Here is a 26,529-nt window from a genome sequence, read left to right on the forward strand (position 1 = left end):
TATGGAACCCTCTGTGGTAGGATTTGCTAACACCTGTACAGGCATTTTAAGGTACAAATCCAGCTTGCCAGATGTCAAGCATTATGTCATCTATCTTGTAATTCACTCCCCTTTTATGGACTGGGGAGGGAAAAGAAAGCCAAAGAATAGAATCAAAACCACAGGGGGAGAAAGACAAATAGACGTATTGCACTTGCATTCAGCTGAGTCAAGGTTAGCTTTATGGGCTTAAGTCCTAGATAAATTACTTACCATTCTTGGCTGAATTTTGAAGTTTTTTCACTTGCCAAAAAAAAGTGTAGGGTATTTGTGTGTGGGGAGGGAGGGGGTGCAATCACGAGGGTGTAAAATACAGACAAAAAAGAATTAAAGGAAGCTCATGAACCAGTGATGACTAGTTCCTTTACTGGACAATCTTTGTCTTGACTCTGTTGTTTGCCTCTCTTGGGCAATAAAATGATCCCACTCATAGGAAAAACAGGGGTAAAGAACTGAGAAGATGCCTCTTCTATTGCACAAGAGTGTCATGTAAGGTTTAGTCTAACCAAAGTATACACTCTCTGGTTAGGGTATATTCTTGTCTCTTGTGGTACCTGTAATCCAAAACTACTATTTCACATGATGAATAAGGGCTATTTCTCATGTTTATTTGTTTATTTAGAAGGTTTGTGTGCCACCTCTTTAGACTTTCTCAAGGTGGCCCACAACAATAAAACAGAATAACAGGCAATGAAAACAATACAAGAAAATCATACCAATAAAAGCATCAATAAAACAGTCTCAGTCAATAGCACAAATAAATCAAAGTCAATAAAAAAGCATGGAGGACAAGATAGATATCTGTGGGACCCCCATAGCATAAATACCATGGGTCTGAACATCAGTCCCCCAGCACCTTCTTCCTGAATCAGTCAGCCAGGTACAAGCAGAACCAACAATTCACAGTGTCCCCAATGCCCAACCAATTGCTCCAGAAGGGTACTGTGGTCTATGATCTCAAAAGCTTCTGTGTGCCTGTATTGCATGCTCATTTACAAACTTGAGTTTGTAGCATGAGTATTTCACATTTTAGCCTGTACATCCTTAAAATATTTTAGGCATGCACCTGAAAAAAGGTAAAGTTTTCCCTATGTAAGTGTAATTCCTATACAGAGATGGCATGCCATAGGAATTAATAAAACCCTCCCCCCCCCTCATGGCTACTAGTTAAAATGAATACTAGTCATGATGCATACCTATTCTCTCCATGATCAGAGGAGCATGCCTATTATCTTGGGTGCTGTGGAGCGCAGGCAGGATGGTGCTGCTGCAGTTGTCTTGTTTGTGGGCTTCCCAGAGACACCTGGTTGGCCACTGTGTGAACAGGCTGCTGGACTTGATGGGCCTGGGTCTGATCCAGCATGGCTTTTCTTATGTTCTTACTACTGGCCCTGCATGTTCACAGGCCACACAATAGGAATGAAAGTGCAGTTCCATGCATCCCATATCCCCATCCAGTCTTATCCCTCATTTGGTTGCACTTAGTGGCCTATACTAAGCACAGGGTAGAGAATATTTGATGTGTGCATATACCACCCTTGTTTACCCCATGGGAGGGGGGAATCTTCCCTCTGACAGTTTTTTTGTGAAACAGTTTCTCTTCCCCTGGTCTCTCCCCTCACTCACGTTTGGTACCCCCAGACACCTACTTGGTAATGAAAAAAATAATAATTTCCTGTACGATGCTTTTTGATATTTCAGCCTGACAGGGATGTATTTGAATTTCTGTCTCATTTTACCTTACATGATTTATATAGAACCCTCTCAATCTACCTGTGCTGAAAATATCTTTTAAAGTATATCTTAACATTTCAGCAAATTAAGTGAAAGGAGCTACACACACTATTTCCCTGCAAAACAAAATCAACCTAATGGGAAACAATTAGGGTTAAACATAACCTATGATTAAAATTATTAACAATACTAAAATTCCTTTATTGAACTCTTCAGTAGACAGTGGGGAGCTTCTAAGCAATTATAAAATAAGAAAGCCATTACCACAGCATTACCTGACTAACAATGTACAGCCTACTGTTGTGTGCGTAGGCCTGTGTGTGTTTAAGGAGAAAAATGTAGGGGAAGATGTTTTGAAGGAAGTGACCAGAACTCATTTTGGTTCTGTTTCAGCCATAATTCCTATGCTTTCAAGATTTTTTTCAGGCATTGCATTTGGGGGTATCCAACTGTGTATGCTGGGAATATGCACTGCCTACATTCCTGAAGCACCGATTGGGAGGATCATGTGTAGACTACATTCTTGGTACACACAGTTGGTAGGCTTCTGGTATAGGGCTGGGCTAAAAGGTAAAGCGTTCGTACATCTTTTCTTTGCAGACAGCCAAGCCTTGCTTGCACATTACTCATGTAAGCAGAATAGTAAACTTTCTTTTGAAATGGTTGCACAAAAGACTGTTGTGTGACCAAGAAGCCCCCACCCCGCCACCATCTTTTTTTAGCTCTGTCAAACTCAAGTGTGGTGTTCTTGGTTGGAAAACTATTAGGAAACCCTATTTCAAATCAGAAGATAATTACTTCAGTTCCATTTATTATTTAAATATGTTGACTTCTGAAAGCAGCTCTCCCCCCCCACCTCAAAAAATATTTTTTTCCAGGATCATTTTAAATGCTTTGACAAGCTAAAATGTCTGAAATTATCTAAATCCTGGTGCTCCACATTTTCTTTTTTGTCTGCCTGTCTGGTCCAATGGCTGGTGGAACCTGATCAGGACTTCTTCATCAGTATTCCCGCAGAAATGCTAGTTAGTGACTCCCTGCAGGGTCTGCAGGCCACTTTCCTGATTTCTCAATGGGCTCAGGCCCCTGAGTACTATAATAAGCTACTATTCTCCATGCCTCTGCTTTGAGTCCTGTGGCTTCTTCCTGTGGTTCTTCCTTTGATCATGTTCTTCCTTGCCTCCCTATAGTATGCCCTTCTTTTGCTGTTTGTATACTGGAATAGCACTGGGACTTCCGTATAGTGCTGTCTTCCATGGTGCATGCTGTGCTCTAATATTCTCAACAAAGTAGATTTTGATCTATCTTGTCCCCCTATCCATTCCTATTCAGCAGAGGCATTGTTTGACTAGTACCATTCCCATGGCTGGCTTCCACATGTTGACACCGGGAGTTGCAGATGGACACATTTTCTGCCCCCCCCCACATTTCCTGTCCCCACACAAGTGCTAGAGTACTTAAGAGGACTGGAAGCTGCAGGATGGGGGTACACCAAGTGGTAAAGCCAGTGCTGATTTATGTTCTTCTTGAGCATTTTTGGATTTTATGTTTGGAAATCTCCAACCACATGTATTCCCCAGGGTCCTCCAGGTATACTCAGTCACTATCTTCTGAAATGGGTACATTTCAGATGAAATGGTGAACATATGAATCAGGAAGATCATAGGTGGTGTGTGATCTTGGTATGTGCAGTTGGATATGCCTAATCATAAGGTCTAAAAAAGGGTTTGTATTCAGTCCAGTCTCTCTGCACTATTATTGTACATAGATCTCTCTTGGCTTCTTCTCTAGTAATCTTACTTTCCCAGACCATTCTTCTTTATTCTTCCTCTACAATTTTTCCAAGTCAGCCCAGGAAGGAGAAAACTAACCTTCCTTCCATAAGATGAATAGTCGCTTTTGTTGTTGTTATTCTCCTGTATTTGAGCTAACACGCAGGAACCAACTTTAGCCATTTTAGTAAATTTATATTTTAGAAGGTTTTACAGTATACAACATTAAAGCATGAGAAAAAGAAACTGTTTGTCATGACATTTGTCACATTTTTCAGTCATGTTGTCATTTGGAGCCTAGCCGCTATAATTGATTTGTTGTAAATGTAATAGCTTGCCAGGAGTATGCACTATCTTATCCCCCCCCACTTTCTTTCTCAATGAGAGAATCTGGTTTGAAAACAATGAAGAAAAGAACAATCTAATCCGGCTTCATTAAAGTGACGCTTTCCCCCTCCCTCCCCATCTCTTTACAGGGTTGGTTTAGCCCAGGCCAGGTCTTCGTGCTAGATGAATATTGTGCTCGTTATGGTGTGAGAGGATGCCACCGCCATCTCTGCTATCTGAATGAATTGATGGAACACTCAGAGAATGGTGCTGTCATTGACCCAACCTTGCTCCATTACAGCTTTGCCTTTTGTGCTTCTCATGTTCATGGCAACAGGTATTTTTAATATGCAGTATGCAGCAGATGTCATTAGGCTATGTGATGAGGGGAAACGAGCAATGTATTTAGATGGAGCGTCTCCCACTTGCTGTGCTGCGTGGCAAAGAAATGAATGAGCATCAAGAGTTCAGTTTGTACAGAACAGCAACATCCATTCTGGAGTGCGGCGAAAACGTTTTTATACAAAAGGCGGACTTAGGTCTAAATATATGCAAGCTCTCGGAAGGTTCTGTGTTTGAGGGCCATTTCTCACTTCTCAGTAAGAGGTGTGTTTGTGTGAGTGTTGCATGTCTGCCAGGGAGCACTGGGAAGGGAGATGCAAACCAGTGTATGTGTGTGGGGGGGGTTAGAACAGGGGTTGCAGATGGTTAGTGTATTTATAGTGGATGAAAAAAATAATGGCTTTGCACAAATGGAAACATAAACTGTGCAGTTCCACTTGCACCAAATCTTTTGCAACACCTAATGCCCCCCCAGTAATATTATTGTGCCCAGAAGTTGGTTGCATAAACAGAAACACAAGGGGGACACAATAAGTTTAACTTAGCTGAGCAGCTACCATGGTGTTTTTCTTGTGTTTGCACTTGTGCAGAAGCTCTAGAGCAAGAGGAAATTCTGTGTGGGATCCAGCCCATGAGTTACAATGCTACTTCAGACAGTGGGTACCATCCTCCCAGAAGGAAAGGATGTGTTGCTCTAAAGAGCTGTAGGCCTGCATTGTAGATTGCACTCTGACTGGGGCTTTCATTGTTGACCAGGCATATAGTTCTGTCATCAACCTGGCTGGTGCCTAATGGCCTCTAACTGGGAGTGAAAGTAATCTGGTATGAGTTATTAGTAAGAGAGTGGCCAAACTGGTACCCTTTCTATTCTGTTACTTTTAAGAAGTAACTTGGGGGGGGGGGAAGGTGACATGATATAGCCCAATCTGAGCTTCCTAGATCCGATGAAATCTAGCAGGGTTGGTACTTGGAAGGGAGACCTCCAAGGAAGATTCTGCAGAGGAAGGCAATGGCAAACCACCTCTGCTTAATCATTTGCCTTGAAAGCCCCTTTCTGGGGTAACCATAAGTCAGCGGTGATTTGACAGTACTTTACACACATGCACCAGTTACTTGGGGCTACCCATACATCAGGATGACTTATCAAAACCCAGTCACTCCAAATATTTGCCTTGCTTTTTTTCACCCCTTGGAACATAGTCCAGACTCTGCCTTGAGCTGAACTTGGAAACAAAAATCTTTGTATGTTCTCCTGGTTTGTAAAGTAGAATTTTTTAAAAAAAAAATACATGTGCACTGTCTGAATGTTCTGAAACCAGCGATATCATTGGGCAGTGCTTCAGTTACTTGGGGAGGTTGAAGCCTCTTGATTCCTGGACCGCGAGTGGCCTCTCTATGCTCTCAGCTCCTATTCATGCTGCTTTCTTGCCCTCTGTGGCCCCAGTCTTTTCCAAGCTAGTTTGAGTTCTCTCCTGTCAGAACAGTTAAGACTTGTTTGGTTAAATGTCCAACTTTTGAGTAGCCCAAAGTTGCCCAGCTTTGTTTGGTATTTTCCCATAACTTAGAACAGAAGACTTGGGTGAAACTTAATTTAATATTTCATTTACATTTCCCTCTATCATGTATGTGTTCCATATGAATTTTGTAGAGGAAAAGCATGTTTTTGAATTGTACGTCTCAAGGATATCCTCTTTGGGGTTTAATCTAGTGGAAGAAGCGCTGGAATACATAATAATTCTAATTTGACAATTCTACACTTGAGGATATATAGAGGCAGTCAACATTTTTAATTTAAGTTTGCAAGTAAGCTATGTTCCTCTGTAGAAAATTTCCAAAATGGAAATTATTAAGAACAACCAAGTGATCATAAATCGAATTATGGCATCATTTTTTGTATACGCTGTATATTGTGAAAATTGCGGGAGTGGGGGTTTAGAATGGATGGGCTTGCCAATGCATTTTGGCTTGCTAGTTGACAGGCTGGGATGGGTTTATGATTTTATGAAACAGATGGTTTTCCTCATATGTCAAGTTACCAGTTAGGAACTGATGTTTGGATACAATAAAATGGGTTTCAGGAAAGGTGGTGGTTCCAAACATAACAAAAGCTCTTGTTTGACACTTTTCAGTGGCCTTACTAAACAACCTGCTTCTCTGCCTTCTATCTTCACTTTGCTCCTTGCATTCCTCTCTCCTCCCTTCCAGTTCAGGCACAATCTTGACTGTTGGCTGTCCTCTTGCACCCATTCGTATCTCTGCTGCCTTGGAATGCCATGGAATTCCTTTCAGTCAAGGGATGGACTTGAGATATGGTTGGTGGGGGCCACTTCATCACACAGGTGGCCAGTTGGGGCACCACAGTTTGAGAAACTCTAAGAGGTGAGGTGGCTATTGTTGCCTCTTTGACCTTCCCATCTTCCGCCTGGGTCCAAGGCAAGCACTGCTGGGGCTCACCTTCCTCATTATCTGCTAGTGGAGTAGGAGGCAGAAGCTCTGCTTGTTTGCTCCCCAACTCATGGCACCTGTGGCAGCACAGTACCTTAAGTCAGCCCTACCAAACAATCAGAGAATGTGGTGGATCTGTGGCTGATTTGTTAGAATCCATTATTTGTCTCATTCTGAGTGTTTTCCTGGCATCTGCAGTTCATGCTACATAAATTGATCACAAGAACATGACGTCCTAAGCAATGGCAGCCCATCATCCATACATTATGGTACTTGACATACCAGTCAGGGAGCAAAGTCAGGTTTGTAGATCCCTTGGGGGACCAGCATAGATGGATGATGGACAGCATTGTATCACGCTACTTAATACCAAGTCAGTTTCTCTAGCCCAGTATTGTCTACTCTGATTGGCAGCCTTTCTCCAGGATCTCCAGGCAGAGAAAGCTCTCGGCACTTGACACCTAAAACCCTTTTAATTGGAAATGCCAGGATCCAATCCTGGAACATTCTGCATGCAAAGTAAGTGCTCTACCATTGAACCACAGTGCCTCTTTTTTTTGGCTATTGTGTTGCAAGTTGTGCAGACCTCCTCCTATTTCTGATACACCTTAATGTTATCAGCATGCACCAGTACTTTGGAAACCTAGCAAACTCTAGAAAGGTAGTTGAGAAGGTCTGTCTGTCTGTTTCACCCACCCTGCCCTACATGGTTCCTTGAGTCTAGAGCAGCTTTGCACTTTCTCAGTATGTTTCACACTCCTCCTTAACATTCATCTTCAACAATTTTATTTTGAACAAGGATTTCTGTTGTACACTAGTTGTTCTGTAGCAGCATTGCTTGTGCTACTTGTTGCCCTCTTAAATCATCCTTGCTATCCTCTTAAACTATCCTGACATTAGCTACCCTTCGAAATCTGTTGCAAGTTGTAAATTCCCTTGGCTGGGGCTCTGGTGTTTCGGTGTCCTCTGCAACACCAAGCTTGGTGGTGCTGCATCAGTGTTAAATCTGAGGGTTTTTAAGGAATCATCCTTCTGTTCGATTTCTTCCGAGATTGTGGAGGTGTCCTATTTAAAATGTTTACTGCCGTGGCACTTGATCTTCCAGATTTGCATTTCTCATTTGTGCTATAAGTAAGCAGTGACGAAGCAACATAAATGCAAAGGAAGTCAGTCATTGCATTAAACTGAATTCTGGGATAGTGCAGGAAGGGGGTCAAACTAGGTTTTTTTTCTTAAGCAGGCCTTTTGTTATTTAAAACTCTTTCTTTTCTTTTCATTTTAACTTTAATTGAACATTGATGCAGTTGAAAATAAAAATATACCCAGAAAGAAATTTTGCTTTCTTAGGAAGTAGTATATGGTTTTTAAAATGTTCATTTTTATTAAGAGTATTATATTTTACTCTATATATGTACAAATTCCACTGCTGCAGCACACACACACAATTTTATTATTTGTATAAAAGTTGTACATTCAGGATAGAAAAATAAAAAATACAGATTCAGCATAAAATATTTTTTAAAATTAAAAATGAAGTTTTCCTCTATATGAAAGATTTTGCTGTCGGTTTTTTATTTTTCCATTGTACAAAAGTGCACAAGCACTCCAGCAAAGTAAAATGATAACTAATTTTTCAAATAGAAATTTTTAAAATGATTCTTTATTTCCAGAGGGAACTGTGTGTGGGTGTGAGAGAGATTACATTTAGATATAGAAATGCTTTTAAAATATCTTTTCTGCAGAGGAAGCTTATTTTCTCTTTTTTTTTATATATATATATATATATATATATATATATATATATATATATATATATATGTGTGTGTGTGTGTGTGTGTGTGTGTGTGTGTGTGTGTGTGTACACACATAACATATATTTATATATACACACACACACGTGTAATTTCATTTCTGCACCAGTATTCTAGCAGAGTAAAAATAATTTTTTTTAATGTTAAAAAAATGAGGTGGGGGAGAAATGGGTGATAAGCAGGGCAAAATATTTCAACGTTGTCTTTTTTTCCCCCACCAGAATGACAAAAAGAGGAAATGAACTTAAACTGATTCATCACTACTTGAATCATAGTTATACTTTTATAAAAAGGATGGACTTACTGGATAATCTAAACAGCCTTAAAGAGAAATCTCTTAGATCAAGGCAATTAGTTTGCAAAGAAGACTGACAAGACACAGAGAGAAAATTAGGTGGAGATTATAGGCTACTTAATTGAATAGCCAAAATCATGTGTTGGGCATTAGGATATTAGGCAGCTTCACATTTCTGGAAGGCCCTATGCAAAAGCTCTAATTGCATGTAGATGATGCCAGGCAGGTTTACATCCAGGTTTTGTCCATGCAGAGCTGCCATTTTTGAAAACCCAGTGCTTCAGTCTAGGACCACTGTACATAAGCCAATGTGTGCACATTATGCTGACCACCCTTACAGCCCTCACATGGAGGGTCTTACAAATGGTTCCTCTCCATGAGTGCAGCCTAGAGACCCCCATAATGTCCCCCAAGTGCTTGCTTGGGGGACAGCCAGGGCTTTCATGTCTCAGTCAGTTAACTCTGATTCCGAAATGTAATTTTTGATGTGAAGTTAAATCTGAGAAGGCTTTTATCCACTTGTATATCTTCCTGTAACTAAATGAGATGAGAGACCTTGGCCCCTTCATTGACTTCATGATGTATGAGATCCATTAGCTTGTAAGAGGGCTGGTAGCATTTGAAGCTTTCAGCAGAAGCCCTGGTGTTCCAAGCACAGTGCTGCAGCTCTGCTGGTTTGCTTTGTAGTGTGTGTTTTTCTGAAGAATTTTTACATTTCAAACTGTAGTTCAAAGATTTTTTTGAGCATGCTTTATTTTTAAAGAATTTTTTAAAAAACGGTACAAACTCCACCTCATGACATTGGTTGCTCTTTTAGTTCCATATCTGAAAAGCAAAGGCTAAGCCAAGCAATCAAGCAAGCAATGGATGTTGAAACTGAGGAATAAAACTTTGGCGCAATCTATAAACATGAAGGGGAGAGAGCTGATTTGCACAAAGCAAAAGAACCTGGTTTGTGCTGCTCAGAATGGCTGTCTCTATTGTTAGGGTCTTGATTGCCAACTATAATTAGTACTTAAAATGGCAAGTGTAGGAAGAGAGGAATCCTTGCCGAGTTGGGTTTCTTAGAGAACCTGGGTGGACTAGATTTCCATTTCCTTTCAATAGTACCATTTTATCCCCGTGAATGGAGATGGGCTCTTTAAAAAAAAAAAATTGTTTTGGACATAATTTCAAGGCCTTTGCCAGCTACAATGAAAGCATACTTTCCATGCCAGCTCCTGAGCCACCCGGATACATTCATAGAAATTTCCCATGGAAGCTTGACTCCATGCTGCTTACCTCCCTAGACCCTTATTTATTGTCTGGTTTTGAACCTGTAGATACTAATGTTCAGTAGAAATTCTATCGATAATTGCCCAAACTTATTTCAAGAATTCAAAAGGAAGATAGATATATTTCTTTTATTTATTAACTTAAGTGAAGGACAACAGTGCACACCTCGTGTTGAAAAATCTCTCCGAGTGCTCATCCTCCTCCACTGTGGTGAGCACTCTGTATGTATTTCTCCTATTCAAACTGCTGTATTTGTACAGCATTTATGAGTGTTTTAGAAATAAAAGAATGGGAATAGTGTTGTAAAGAGAGGGGTCTGGCTGGTATTAAGACACTGAAAATAAGAAAAAAAGAAATGGGAAGAAAGGGGGGAGAGAAGAAAGGTAAGTCAAGGACAGAAAGAGAAGCTCTCACTCAGGATTGTGCACACACACAGACACATCCAGATAATAACATCCACTCATTCATCTCCAGCATTACTAAAGGGGGGGGGGAAGAATTTCGCAGACAATACCTGGTAGGTCAAAGTTCTAGGCTGATATATGTGATTATACATCTTAGTTTTCTAAGTCATGCTGACAAGGAGAAAGACTACAACATCAAGACAAAGGGCCTTTATGGCCCAGTGATGAAATGGTTTGGCTGTGCTAGATGAGCAGTGTATTCTATTGTTAAGAGGGCCATCGTGGCCCTGTTACCAGCCTGACGAAGACCATTTCAGACATAGTTGCTTTTCAAAAGAGGGTGCATGGCAAGCGCAAGTTATCTTCCTTCTCTGTAAAAGTGAGTAATTAATGTTTATTTTAAATTCCAGTTTATACCCAGGAGGTGTCCTACTTTTGCATTAGACCAACGATGGTATGATGAATTTAATTGATGTACCGCACATTAACTTGCTGAAAACAGCAAGGGCTTTTTTTGGCCATGAAAATGGAGTATCACAATAAGTGGGTTTTGTGTGTGGAATCAGCGAGTTGGTGCCGTGTAGCATACGTACAGCCTTGAGGCAGTTCCTCCTCCTCTTGCAGCGCCTCCTAAAAAATAAGGAAAGGGGTGGCTGGACATCAGGGCCAGTATTGTGTTTGTTCAAAAAGAATTATACCCCACTTTCTCAATGGATACATTTCTTTATGTAGTTTTCATCAAAGAACCATGGAATGGCTCAACAAAAATGGCTTATGTGGTGGGCTTCAAAGATACCAATCCAAAGGAAAAAGGGAAGTGGGCCAACAAATGTAGACATGTATAATGACCAAAGAGGTCCAGAGAAAGTGACTGTCAGACAAGAAATGCTTGTGGGAAGCCAGGAGTGAAGAAACCATTTAAATTCTGGGAGCTTGAGAAGATCAGAGAGCTTAGCGAGGCTCAGCAGGTGGTTGAAGATGTCATCAACTAGCCAAGGCCTGAGACTGCTCTGAGGGAAGCTCAGTCTGTCATCTGGTGTTTAAGTAGCTGCTGCGTTTTTACAGTCAGTGGTGATCAGGTGCCAAGATAGTTTTGTAGTGCCCGTGGTCTGAATGTTTAGCAGGCCCGAATGTTTAGTAGGCCTAGATCCAGTGAATATTATAAATGCCATCCTCACACTGATAGTAGCAGAATTTGATGGTTCAGGCTTGTGAAGATAAGAGTAAGCACTCTGTGCATGCAAAAGTGCTGTAGAAATGACATATTATGTATCTCCCTTAGCTTTTCACTAGGGCTGAATTAAAAGTTTTCCAGGCTCACTTGGTGATTGGGGGCTCACCTACTCCCAAATCCTTACTCCCTTTTCATGGCTGTTTACTGTTGCACACATCTATCACCCCTCCCCCCCCCCCCGCTGCTTTTTTGGCCTTTTCCATTTCATTGCTAACTGCTGTTTGATTCCTCCTCAAGTGATCCTAGCATGCTGATACTCTAGTCAGTCAGTGTTGGCATCTTGCTGGCATCACCAAGAGTAAATGAAGTCCATATAGAGTGAAAGTACTGCGCCCTTGCCAGTTGAGGATCACAAATCATCTGAGCTTATAAAACAACCAGTTTTGCAGACCTTTTGCAATGATGCTTAAAACAGTCATCAAAAGAGGAGAGCCTCTTGATTCTGGTGACAGTCTTCAGGGAATGGGTCTGCTTTAGGTTTGGCCCTAGCTTTTGACTTACATATTTATTTCCTACACAGTGTTTCTGAGACACAACCATTATTTAGTCTCAGAAGTAGCAGAGCCAATGTGGCTTCTCAATGCTGTCCTTAGTCTTAGATTTATATATTTAAAAGCATACATACAATGGGCTAATTATGAAAATACAAGACAGGCTTGACAATCTAAACAGCAGTGAAGGTTAAGTGAAGGTAGGGAAAATACAGAAAAGGAGCTATTGTTTTCTTCCTCATCTTCTCATCTTGTATCTAGTCATGCTGCGACTTCCCATTTTGTACCTTTCTTTCTGAAATGATGTTGGTGGGAAATACATGAAGTGCAAAGTGACTTTTTCCCCCTGCTGAGAGGCAGGCTGAATTGACAAAAGCCTTTCCCCCCCCTCCAGTTAGGTGTCTCACTCCTTCTCTTTGGAGGAAGCTGATGTATTGAACATTCTTCAAATGGATAATAAAGGTGGAAGCCATCTCACAAGAATCAGATAAAGCTTCTGACCATAAACATTGTAATGTCTTCCTTTCATTTTAAAAATTATTCCTTGTGGGAGAAAAAGGGAGGGAATCTGTAGCTGTTGAACTATAAGATACTTGACTGACTTGAAGAGGAAAGGCCAGGGTATGGAGGAGAATTACCCATGTTTGTTTCTAGAAAGCCATCCTGTGATAAAAACGAGAGCTTTGAGAGAGCATTGTTGAAGCTGCCAATGTTCATCTTCTGTCTTCAGTGCAGCCCCACATTGGGACTGCACCTGCGTAGGCTTGCTTCATCACAACACCGGTAGAAGTTTCTAGTCTCCAAGCTGTGGAAGGGGCACCCTCCTCTCCGGAGAAAGTAGGATGGTTTTCCTGCCTAAACTGTTACATGCTCCAGAGATTCCCCCCACCCAGTTCTTTTTTTGGTGCCATCGCGAGTAGAAGTCTTTGTCTTCCGTGCCTTTTTCTCCAACCGCAATTTGGAGTTTTCATATATTTTTCTTTTCCTTTTCCCCCCTTCCCCTGCAATTCTGACGTGAATCTTTAGAGTGCCCGCCATTTGAGAGGATGCCTGAGGTAGCTTTCGCTGACCTAGCCTTTGCCCCCTCCCCTTGTGGATCTTGGAAGATCAGGTTGGGGTTCGGGCACAATCAGAATAGTAGTTCATTTTCAATCTTCTGTACATAGGGAGGGCGCATGTGCAGGCCAACCTCAGTGCAGTTATAAGCTAAATGTCGTTTAGGGGCACTGTGCTCCATAACCGCAGGAAGGCTTTCCCGCCCATCCATCCCGTGCCCCAACGCACACCTGCCCCTCTTCCTCAGTTCCTCTTTTGGCACCTCAGGAGTCAGATGTGTTTCTTCTAGCTCCTCTTCGCATGGTCGTCTTTGAGGCCCTGGGTGTTCCTGCTGTCTCCTATACTGTTGTTCCTTTTTGTCAGTAGGAAATGTTCCCCTTACATTGAATGTTCAGACGCACATTCCTTCCCTACTACCCCACTGTGAGCTCTCTTACTGTTACTCAGGTGTTTTCTCTGAGAGCTTACGGCGGCCAACAGGAACTAAGGAAGAGGAGGGTGCCACTCCAGAGCACATGACGGTTTAGGTGGGATAATCCTTCCCACTCTCTCCAGAGGGGAGGGGCACCCCATCCGTAGCTTGAAGGCTAGAAAATTCTACTGGCGGCAGGTCTATGCACAGTAGTAGTAGTAGTAGTAGTAGTAGTAGTAGTAGTATCGGTTCTCCAATTTTCTCCTCAGTGGGGACTCAAGGTGGCTTACAAAAGTGTTCTCCAATTTTATCTTCACAACAGCGCTGTAAAGTAGGTAAGGCTGAGAGCAAGCCACTGTACCAAGGCCCATCCAACAATCTTCCATATTTATTTACTTCTTTTATAACCTGCCTTTCTCCCCGGTTGGGATCCAAAATGGCTTACCTAATTCTCCTCTCCTCTCCTTTATCCTCACAACAACCCTGTGAAGTAGGTTAGGCCAAGAGCATGTCCCAAGCTTCCATGGCGAAGTAGGGATTCAAACCTGGGCCTCCCAGGTCCTAATTTGATGCTTTAACCGCTATACTACACCAGGTCTCCGATTGAAATCATGACTGCAGACTGCATTGACTGTTAGCCTGTAGGTTACATTATGTTTTTGTTGAAGCTTTTCTAGGCAGATGCTTCCAGGAGGAGTGAGGCTTAGACTGGTAGGCCCTTCACAGTTCTGCGCACTGTTTCCACTGAGGACTTACCAAAATCAGAGAATCTTTGGAAATATGTAGAAAACCCGATTACATCAGCTGTCATTTGGTGGCAGGGTTCTTGCATCATGTTTCTTCTATTCATTTCAGGCATTTCACATGTGGGGCACCTACTGTCATTCAATGCAGTGGTATTGACAACACGGGGATGGGGCAAACAGCCACCCTGGCCTAAGAGATGACTTGGAGAAGCTGTCCCTTCCCCTGGAAAACTGAAACACTTCTTTACTTTGAAAACTGTTGTCCTAGTGAGGGGAAATGGTTTCTACCTTCACAGATAATTTTTTTCCAAGCAAAAGATCTAATGGTAGAAAGGGGGAACGAATCCATTAAATCTAAGGATATCACTTTGCTATAGAATGGTCAGTACACCATCATCTCAAAGGTACTGTATTAGACAGCTACTTTATAAGCAAAGCTGGAGACGAAAGGACAGACTCTTTGCACTAACTGCAAATGTGCGTCAACTATGGATTGAATCCAACCAACTTTTCCACTGGTGGAAAAGGGAGGAGGAAGAACCCTTTAGCTACCAAAAAATCGAGGCTTAAGGAATCATGGGGTCTGCGTGGACAAATGCCATGTGGGTTGGGGTCTATAGATCAAGGGAAATTGGGTGAGATTGAGTGAAAAAGCTGATGGGATCCAACCCATTGTATTGTTGACCACAGCCACCACCTCAGGATAAGCTTCAGATCTAGAAAATAAATTGTGATGCAGTGGCAAATATTTCCTGCTCTCTCAAAAGCTGGAGACTGAATTTATCTCTGCTCCCATCCTAGTGTCTGCCTAGTTGTTTGTGACTAATTTATACTCACATAAGGGAACGTGATCAAGTATACAACCCAGTAAAAGAGTAAGATGGAGCTTGTAGGGGTGATATGTTCATAGTTTCACCAGAAGGCTGAGTGCTCATTGTAAGTATAACCTCATTGTCATCAGTTCTGAAGCATCCCATGTCCTCAAACTGTTCTGGCTGATTACCACCTGTCTGTGGCTAAGAAGAATAAAAAAACAAATACTTCTGAAGAACATGAGGAACTTTTTGACTTCAGTCACAAACTGAAGCAACAGTTAAGTACAAAGACATGAAAGATGGGAGAAAAGAATGTACAGCGAGAAGCTATTTTCTTTCCAGCACTCTTCAGCTGGTAGTGTAGGAGGGTCAGGTTATGATCGCACCATGAATCATTTTATCGCTAGAAAGGTTCTGTTCTTTCTTGGCGACTGTATCCTTTCAGAAGCAGTAATGACAACACAGTAAGGGGCTCAAAACCTCTTTGTCTACTGTATCTCCTTGGAAGTACCATGTTAAACGTTATGCCTCACAAGTCTAGAATAGAACATGAAACCTTCACCCTGGGCTAGACTCATAGGTTTCATTTGAAAATTGATTCCTGCTGGTTTCGTACCATGCCACCCTTTCTGGGTGTCTCTGTACAGGACACTGTGTAACCTCTGCAAATGAATAAAGTTATTCTAAAGTCATAGGTGTTGTCAGCAGAGTTTTGTATGACAACAAACCCAGGTAGTGATATGACAGGTAGTGAGATCTCCCGTGTGGACGTAACAATTCTTTTGTTAGTTCAGGTTGACAGATGGTGACATTCTCCTGGCTCACCTTTCTCACTTGTCATCATCAGGTCCTCTGGCTCTCTCCTGTCACGCACATGACATGCCCTAGTGAAGCTTAATACGACAGAGTTATTTGCTTTATGACTGCAGAGTGCAATCTCTCCTGACAATCAAATCAGACAGAGAAATGTGTCTGAATTTGAGCACGTTCCATCTGTCAGAACTCTGAGGTAAAGTGTCATGGCGTTCATCGGAAGAGAGAAGAAAACTTATCATTCTTTCACATTACATTTGTAAAAGAGACTGTTGATACACATATCTTTGCTGGGTCTGATGTTATTGCTGTCCTTGAAATTATTTTTTAAAGACGAAAGCATGTTTAACTTCCTCACCTGACAGGTCACAAGTAGAAATTATTTGAAAGAAGATGGGAAATGCTTGTGTGCTTATTGGTGCAGCAACTCAAGTCATGACCAGATGATAGCTGTGTCTTAACGCTTTCTTCATGATAGCTAAAACATTCAGATTGATATTTCATCTGGTTAATCTTTCCTGACCCCTTTGACAGTATTAATATTATTAAAAACTCACAACTACATACTCTATTTACAGCAGGGTACACTATAGGCAAACTAGTTGTTGTAGTTGATGTCTGGACAACAGTTTAAACTTGGTTCAGAGCTCATCTCTCAAGGTGGTCCTAACCAAGCTGTTGTTCTCTTATCCTGAGGCCTTCATCAGCATTATGAGGTTAATACTGGTCTACCTTATAGGGTTGTTGTGAAGATTACTGAAGTACTTCTTATTTATTTATAAAATATTTTATCCCACCTTTCTTCAGGTTTTACATCAAAATTTAAAACATACAGAATAAAATAAAACAAATAACTGCTTCACCCATAAAATATAATTGCAGTCAATACTCCATTAAAAGCTTTGACAAATAAAATGGCCTTGTAATACCTACTAAAATTTTTGAAAGATGACCTTCCCCCAGACAGTAAATGCTCTCCTGAGACCAGGGATGTACAATTAGACAATACTTATTTTTACTATTACCAGACGCTTACTAAGTTTAAAATATGGGAGAAAGGGAGTGCTGGAAGGAAGTGTCTGGGTTTTCCCCCCTGCCCTGTTCCTTTCACTATACCCTCTCTTCAAGGCAGAGAAGCTGAGTTCCAATTAATTGCTAACATTAGGGAGAAGACCTCTCATACAGAATTCCTCTTCCCACCCTCATGGTATCCTTGATAGTGGTGACTGAGCCCCTGGTGTCAGCAGTGGTGAGCTGATTTTTGTTCCTGCTACAGTGTTGTTCCCAAATGCAGTGTTTTACTTTTCCCCACAGGGATGAATGGCAGCCATTCATTTAACGGAAAAAGTAGAGAGGTGTACATGGGGATGCTAAATAAGTAATCCGCCCAGCTATTACAAATTGAGCCTGATCCACTCAATGTAAACCTGAGCTGAGTTCTGTTTCATTATCTGGCTACATTGTGCAGAATGCTGAGATGGAATTAGCTTGTGTACAAGCTGGGACCTACAAGAAACTTGCAGGGGGCACCTCATCCCCTCCCTTGGCTTTCTTCCCTCTGCCCCCAACCATTACCTGTCTATATTTCCTCAACTCCCCTCATTCTGTCCTCACCCCTTATGTCCTCCTCCACCCCCTTTCTTCCATCTCTTCCATGTCAATCTCCCCCACTGTCTCTTCCCCCCACCCCTTCTCAGACAATCTCCACCCTTTTCTCTCCCCCCCCCCCCATTGTCAGAAAATCAGTCCCTTTCTCTCCTCACCATGGCAGGGCCACCGAGAGCTGTTGTGACCGCAGTTTTAGGTATCCACAGATCGGCCCACACTTGACTGTTATATATACACACACACATACACACACACACACACACACATATATATACATATATATATGTGTGTGTGTATGTATATATATGTATATATGTATATATATATATGTGTGTATATATATAGTTTGGCTCAAAATTAATATATATAAAAATATAAATATAAAAATATATATAAAAATATAAATTTTGGGCCAAACTAGATGTGACAGCTTCCCCTCAGCTCTTTCGGCGCTTGAAAAAGCATGAAGGGGGACAAGAGCACCTCATCCTGTCGTGTTGGTTAGGCCCTTGCAGCATTTTAAAATCACCCCCATTAGGCTTTAAAGTAGTGGTGGTGCCCCAGATCCAAGGATGTCATCACATCTGGTTTGGCCCATAGTAATAAAAGGTAGGAAGCCATGAGGAATTTGAGGTTGGAGAAAGGAAAGATAGAATGGAGGGAGAGTCTCCACCACCATACCATCTTATCCTTTGGTGAGCGAAAGTATTCTTTTATATATATAGTCTCAAAGCGGCGTACAATCACCTTCCCTTCCCCACCCCAAAACAGGCACCTTGTGAGGTAGGTGAGGCTGAGAGAGTTCAGAGACAACTGTGACTAGCCCAAGGTTACCCAGCAGACTTCATATGGAGGAGTGGGGAATCAAACCCAGTTCTCCATTTTAGAGTCTGTCGCTCTTAACCACTACAATGCACATAACTCAACACGGTGTTATAGGCAATATATAATATATTAATAGTAACAATAATTTTTGACAGTGATCATTCCATTAATCATGAGTATTCTATATAGTACTTAATAAGCACAGTTTGAAATTGAACATTATTAAATTATTGTAAGATCAGATACAGAATATAATAGATAAAACCACTTGCAATATTAATGCAATATTTCTTAATTTTTTTTCCCAATTTTAAAGTTTTGGTTCCTTTTTGACCCTTTGCACTATACATTATCAAAATGATTTTTTAGAAGTAGTATAAGTAATATGGTTTCTATTTGTCTTAGCATTCTTTAATTGATTTTTTATTCACAAAATTTGTCAGTTTCGCCATGATTGCATATTCAGCCAGTTTACTCTCCCAATCTTCTCCAGATGGACACTCTTCTGTTTTTCACTTTGCTGTTAAAGTTACTCTAGATGCCATTATCATGTATCTAAACAGTTCTTCCAGAATTTTTGGAATATTTTGGTAGAATGCCTAGTAACATACTTCTAGCTTCCATAGTAAATCTAATCTTTAAGATTATCTAGTTTCAGCATGTATTTCTTTGCAGTACCTTTTTTGGTTTTTTTGCACATCCACCACATATGATAAACAGTACTGTCCATCTTTTTGCATTTCCAACATTTCGGTGGATAAAAGTATTCTTGAGAGGCCAGCAAGTATCCCTGCTCCGCTTGGGATGTGGTGCAAGGCCTTCTCAGGATCCCCTGAAGTGCCCAAGCCATAAGCATCTCTGAGGCTTTCAGAGACTAAGGTCTTGTTGGGTTTAAGGAGTGGCTGTCAAGCCCTGCTCATCATGTGAATTCAAGATGCTTGTAGCCTTCCCCTCCCCGCACCCAAGATAAATTCAGAACTAAAGATAGGTTGGATGGCATGGAGCAAATTCATTCCATCCTTTGTCCCTGGAGTATTGGCAGCAGTGGTCTTCTTGCTTCCCTTCATCCACCCAACCATTGGTTCTTGGCTAACCGAGAGCTGTGCCTCCATGCTGCTATCATTCTCAGCCCCCGTGAGCTTGAGGATGTGATTTAGTGAGAGCTTGTTTCTGAGATAATTATTAGCAACAGAAGACTTGCCTTGTAGCTCATTATCATGTGTTACTTTTTTGAAAAAGAGGCAGTTTTTGTTAAAATTCAAATGCATATTCCCATTGAAACAGTATTTTTCAGCAATAGTGGGGAGTCTCTGCCATGGATAGAGACTTTCACCAACTCTGTACATCCTTTAAATTCATCATTTCCCATTTGTGCAGCAGAAAAGCTTCAAATACATCATATTGAGGTATTATGATGAACATCCTCTATATTTCTCTATATCTGGGTGTGTCTGTGGAGGGGAGGCACTCTTTTTACTGATTTGTGCTTTTTGACTTAACATTTCCAACAGTTCCCAGATGGGCATATGACAATACACTATGTACTGATTTTTAATGAAGGGAATCCAGGAACATTTTAATATTCAGATTAATTCCATAGTTTTGGATTCACGAATATATTGTTAAATCATAACTGAGAGAACAAGTACTTCAGATATTCCATATGCTTTTTGCAGTCAGGCAGCCAATTGTTTTTGGCTCTATATACTACAGGGATCCCTGTTACCCTTTCATTCTGAGATTGAGACATCAGGGAATAGCCAAAAGAGTTTGCCAACAAGCAAGCAAGTAAAGAATTGCAGGCTGTGCTGTTTAAGATACTTACATATCATTCTCTGATATGCAACATAGACTTTAGGAATAGGACATCACAAGGCCCAGCACCTACCTGCTGTTGTTGATGTATTCAATGAGAGTTTGCTGAGAAATGGGTCCATGATAGCTAGTTTATGTGATTAGACTAAATTATTTAGATTTGCTGATGCCCCTTGATTTTGGCCTTAGCCTAGTCTGTCCTGACAGGCTCTCCATAACCTCATCCAGAAAGGAAGGGGGCATCTTCTGTCCTTCACCTGCCTTTGCTGTTGACAGCAATCGGTAAGTCAGTCTGTGTATCCTTGGTCTACCCTCCTACCCTTTTGTCACAGTGCAGAGCAAGCCGTGCATGCCCAGTGGAGGCTCCTAGCCTCTTGCAAGACATCAGGCTCCTCTCCAGGCCTGGCAGTGTTGCCAGCCCCACTTGTATAGGTACACCCCAAGCCTGGTGTCTCCCAAGACTGGTGTCTCAGGTCAGCTGGGTTACAGATCCCCAAATCCAGCCTTGGGTGTACATTCAGGTGTTCTAATAAATCTATTAATTCTGTGTGAGCAGAGTTTGCCCTATCCTCTTTAGCGAGATATTCCTTATATGGATTTGAATGCACCTGTGGATTATTCCCTAACATAGGGGTAGAATAAAGTTTGAACAGAGAGTTCGGCAGAGTTCTGGTTCTCAGCTGATGTTGTGCTGGAAAGGTATTCAAACAAGCCTTGCTTTGGTAGCTTTTTAATAAACCAATATGAAATGCATTTAGATATACACCACAGTACTGCCTTTGTATATTAGCCATGTTAGTTGGATGGCATCCCAATGGGTAGGAATGAGGCTTTAAGTTAAAAAGTGGTACTCCCTATATTCAGATCAACTTCCTGTGCGAACTCCATAAATAACTGTGTATTACCACTCACTTTTCCTCTGCAAAGAAAGACTTAAACCGGAGGATTTGTGGAAAGGGTTTTAGCAGGTGGACTGGACAGAACAGGAGGAGGCGGTCTTTCAACAATCCCAGACATAAGCTGCTTGGGTTCTTAAAAGTAAGAACCAGTTCTTTGAAGTGTACCAAGAAACAGATGGGCAGCCAATGCAGACCTTTCAGCACAAGCAGCTTTGCTATTGACCAAAAGCACAGGAGTTTTGTCTGGATTAAGCTTCAGTTTATTGGTCCTCACCAACAGCAATTCTGACTATATTCAGGATTTACATGCTTTTCTCTGTGTGTGTGTGTGTGATAATTACTTTTATTTATTTAACATTTCTGCTCTGCCATTAATCTCAAAGAGACATCAAGGTGGCGTTGAGTATGTTAATTTAATCTAGTTTTTGTTCCCATGATTCCTTTTAATTTTTTTAATACTGGAATTTTTGTGTGAAAAGGGAGTTTACAAATATTGCTTGGATACATGGATGGTTTTCGTCAATGGGTCAAGAAAATGTGTGATATAATTGGCAGACATAATTGGAGATTACTTCTTTAAAAGGGAAAACAGTTGTTTTTCATCTCTAACTTTTAGGCCTGATGGAATTGGAACAGTAACCATTGAAGAGAAAGAGAAATTTGAAGATATTAAAGAAAGGCTTGCTTCCCTTTTAGAAAACCAGATAAGTCACTTCAGGTGAGTATGTTTGCATTCTGCTGGTTTGGCAGACATGACAGTATAAGATAACCAAGAAACAGTCAAAGCTTGGTGCAATGTTTCTTGGAATTATATTAAGTTCAAATAGTATCTAAGGCCTCATGCAGAGGAGGCAATTCCAGGCAGAGGGTTTTTCAGTGCTGGTTGCACTCATTCTGTATGCTTTACACCACCAGCCGCATGTGAACTGTATCACCTCAATGCCAGTTACATAAAATGGATTGGAGACTTGCCAAATCAGCATGGGTGACCAGAGTGAAATGGTGTTGAACCATTCCTAGTTGGTATCTTCTTGAGAAGCCCTTCTTGTTAAGCCCTGTAGCACTAACTTCAGTTTATCAGGGTAATTTCACCCTCACAAGAGTCAGAAGGAAATGCTGACACTCTGCCATTCTTGTTTATCCCAACAATGCAGGCTGTGATGCAAACCTTTCAAAATCCCAAGGTCAATTCATTGCTTGTTGCCTGTATTGCTCCAACCTCATAGGTTCTGAAGAAGCTGACAAGTAGTGGTTATATTACATACTGACGCCAACTATAAAATTTTATATCAGTAGAATGAACCAAAATGAATAATCTTTTTCTCTCTGTTTAATTCTGGAGGGTTTGTCAGTTGGCTGCCTAAGGAAGGGATAAATGGGCTAATTTATTTCAGCCAGCCTGGCTTCAGGGGAAATGTATTATCAAAAAGATGCTGGTTTTAAGGACACGAAGGAAAAGCTGCTACAGAGAAGGCCCTGCTCCTCACAACCGCTTGTCTAGCCTTAAATAGTGGGAGCACTTAGAGCAGGGGCTTCCTAATAGGACCTTCATCTCATCTACAGCGCCCCAACTGACAGCTTAAAAGCTTATCTATTTACACTCCTGAAATGACTAATCATTAAGCATTAACATCCTGATGTTCCACATATTCACTTGGGGGAAAATTCCATTGACTTGAAAAGTGCATAGAACTGACGTCTGTTTTTTTTTTTTTATGTATGATTATTGTATGACTACAAACTGGGGGTCTTTGATGCACAGGAGGGGGTCATTCTGTTTAGGAAATCTACCCTCTCCGCATCATAATAGCACAAGATTGCTGAGCTCTGAAAACAGAATAATGCCCTGCTCCTCAATACCTGAACCTCACAGTCCAACACTGAAGTGCATTTGTTCTGATTGTTTCTTTAATGTTACAATACTCTTACCTCATCCCCACACACACATACTTATGGGAAAGTTGAGAGGGGACCTCTGGGTTGGGGAATGCGACATGCATCCCCTGACCCTAACTTTACCAACCTTATTACATGATACTACAAGCTGTCTCTAAGGCCCTAGACATGTATGAAATTCATTAGAATTAGAGTGACTGCTTTTCTTCTAATCCTAATTAATCACCCTACCAAGATGTTTTTATCTTTAATGTGCTCAGAGTCTTTAATCTTATAGCAGTATGATCAGGCATGGGGTGGGATTAGAACTGGAGGGAATGCACACTTTACAATGATGATGATGATGATAATGTAGTAGTAGTTGGTTTTTATACTCCATTTTTCTCTACCTTTAAGGAGTCTCAGTGGCTTACTACCTCCTTCCCATCCCCTTCCCACAACAGACACCCTGTGAAGTAGGTGGGGCTAAGAGAGCTGTGACTAGCCCAAGGTCACCCAGCAGGCGTCATTTGTAGAAATGGGGAAACCAACCCAGTTCTCCAGATTAGAGTCCGCCACTTGTGTGGAGGAGTGAGAAATCAAACATGGTTCTTCAGAGTCCACCGCTCTTAACCACTACACCACGCTGAGTCTCAATATGCTTCCCCAGACACTCTTTTTCCCTCCCAGGCTGTTATTACGGTTTGGTGATCAGGCCAGTTTCCCCATCTTTTCCCTCTTCTTTTTTAAAAATCTTTTTTCTTCTTTAACTGATTCTGAACTGTCCTCATCTGTCTGTGACTCTTGGAGGGCAGTGAACATGCTTAGTGCTCATTAGGCTGTTTTAGGGGAAGAAGTGGACCTTTTTTCAATTTACAGGCTAATAATTTTCTGCAGTCCTATGGCTGTCTCCCAAGCTTATAGCAATTTGTTTATGCATGGCCCCATTTCACAGCCCTGCTAATAGGCACAGGAAAATCACATTTCAGTGTTAGAAAAAGTAATAATGTTGTTATGGTGCTGCCATGGGTTTCCACTCCAGATTATCAATCAGATCCACCCCGTTTAACTTCAGTAGTATTTGCCATGTCTGCTGTTCAGAGATCATTCACTAAGCCATAGGTAGACACTCAAGCTAGCATTTTGAAAAGTGTAACTGGGTTATAGCTGTTAATGATGGGAGCTATTTATGGAATTCTCTGTATCTCTTGTGACTTCTGTAACAGACAATTGAAAAAGATTAATTAGTGCTTTTATTGGTTTTTTATTAGTTAGAAACATGTGGGTTTCAGATGCCTAATAAAATAATGTACTGGTATTTTAAATGATGTTTCTGTAACATGCCCAATCAGACAATTTGATTTGAAATGTGAAATGTAATCATAGTATCTATAGCATTTATTACAAATTGTATAATCTACAAGATTAAGGAGTTGGATCCAGCGAGCTTTTTCACTCAGTCTGGTATAATTCCCATCTTTATTACTGCCTCTATCCCACATGACATTTGTCTATGCAGGCCCCATGATTCCCAGCATAAGCTTTTAGGGTGGTCATTGGGGACAATTCACTTTTTCACCAACGGGAAACTGGTTAGATCCATCCCAATGGGAGAAAACACCTAAGAAAATACAGAGATTATGCAGATGATACAAGACACTTTGGGCAAGAAAAATCTCCTGTATTCAGTATTTGAGGCAGAAGTTCAAGTTGATTAAGCCTTGTTGTGCTGTCAATGTGTTTAATATTGTATTTTAGTACAGTTTTACATTGTTAGCCTTTGTAGTGGGCTAGACATTTGAAAAATAAATTAAATAAACCTGTTTCAAGTGTTAATTTTCTAAGATCCTAGATAATTGCTAAAGTCATATTATGAATGAGAAGAAGGATAGTATCCTGTTGCTACCGAGCTAGATTTGTCCAGTTCTCATTGCCAAGTTTTGCTACAGGACAACCAAAAGTGATTACTAAATTCATTGTTCTGAATCCCTTTCCATTTATAAAGTGATAGTTAAAGTTAAAGTACAGTTTTAGCAAGAGAGAGTGTCTTTTGTAATCAGACTAATGCTTCCCCAAATGGATTGGGAGAGGGGGTAAAGATCTGGGGTTTTATACATTTGGGGATTTTCCTTATGGTTTACATGAATATATGAAGCTGCCTTTATACTGAATTAGACCATTAATCTATCCAAGTCAATATTATCTGCTCTCAGGGATTCTCCAGGGTCTCAGGTAGAGTATTTTTCCACATCACCTATCATCATCACACAACTTTTATTAGTCATTTGTTACAAACGCTAAACAATCTAAAATGCTACATAACCAGTTAGCACAAATATACACATCAGAAAACACACTATAATAAATGGTCATAAACATAAATAGAGATGAAATTAAACACACTATAATAAATGGTCATAAACATAAATAGAGATGAAATTATTGATGATTATTCACAACCAACAAATGTATCATCAGAGCAGCTTGGAAATACATAGCAACTTTATTGATAATGTAAGGATTCCAGTCAGATAAAAGGTATAAAACCAACCCTCATCTGGTTAACCCTGAAATCACTGAAAACCCGGTCTTTCTGAGAGGCTGGTGTTTGAACCTAGGACCTTCTGTGTGCAAAGCAGAACATATTTGCTTGGGGGGAAATCCTGCTGATTTGAGTTGTGTGTAGGGCTGAAGCCTTTTTTAAAAAAATTGATTTTATTATACAAATACAAATTTGATGCATAATTAAGGGGCCAATCTATTTAGGAAATATAAAATCCCTTGGAAGGGGCCAATGTACCCTGAGCCACGGCCTTTCCAAGGGGTTTCATATTGTAATAGTGTAAACAGTATAAGGGACACAGAGGAAAGAGATTAATGTTTTGAAAACTTGTCCATTTTTAAACAGGATCAAAAGATTTGTGTATAGTTAAAAGACATATACAGTTGTAATTACTGAGACAATTTCAAAAGCCAGTAGTAGAAACTAAAGTCCTGTTTCTTCAGTGTTCTGGAGATTATTTTAAAAGCAACCTAACATATTTGTAAAGTGGAAATCCTACAGTTGTTGAAGTGATTAATCATGATGGTTCCTTTCATTTTTTTCTTCACTTTAAGTACATATGCTCAAGAGTTCTTTATAAATGTTGTTTTTGACATTTTAAATATTGAGCAATAAAAACTAACATGGTTACCCACTTAGACATTTTATTTTATTAACAACCCATTCCTGAAGGGGGGTAGATCTGTGACAGCCAGGAGCAGCACCACTGCCCCACCTCCTCAGTGGCTTCCACGAAGACAAAAAAAAATTTTTTTTTAATAAAAAACAAAAAAGGGGGGGAATGCCCCATTATACAAAGCAAGGCTGCGCCACTAAAAAAGGTGGCACAGCCACGCCACAGTTCGAGGGGGCATTCCTGGGGTGGACTGGGTTAGAAAGCTGCCCAAAGGCTGTTCCACCCTCAGGAATTCCCCTCCCGTGCTTCAGGCTTTC

General features: G+C 40.8%; 1 protein-coding gene across 10 annotated transcripts in view; it reads left to right on the top strand.

Moving 5' to 3' along the window:
* The window catches only part of CADPS2 (calcium dependent secretion activator 2), a 401,370-nt gene that overhangs the window by 250,693 nt on the left and 124,148 nt on the right, over positions 1 to 26,529 (top strand). For all 10 annotated transcript variants that reach the window (XM_056846115.1, XM_056846117.1, XM_056846119.1 and 7 more), the window contains exons 13-14: positions 4,022 to 4,209; positions 21,775 to 21,876. In XM_056846115.1, coding sequence (XP_056702093.1) covers positions 4,022 to 4,209; positions 21,775 to 21,876 — 290 coding nt within the window. The remainder of the gene's footprint in view (positions 1 to 4,021; positions 4,210 to 21,774; positions 21,877 to 26,529) is intronic.

The sequence above is a fragment of the Euleptes europaea genome, chromosome 3, assembly GCF_029931775.1.
Source record: "Euleptes europaea isolate rEulEur1 chromosome 3, rEulEur1.hap1, whole genome shotgun sequence".
Taxonomy (NCBI): Eukaryota; Metazoa; Chordata; class Lepidosauria; order Squamata; family Sphaerodactylidae; genus Euleptes; species Euleptes europaea.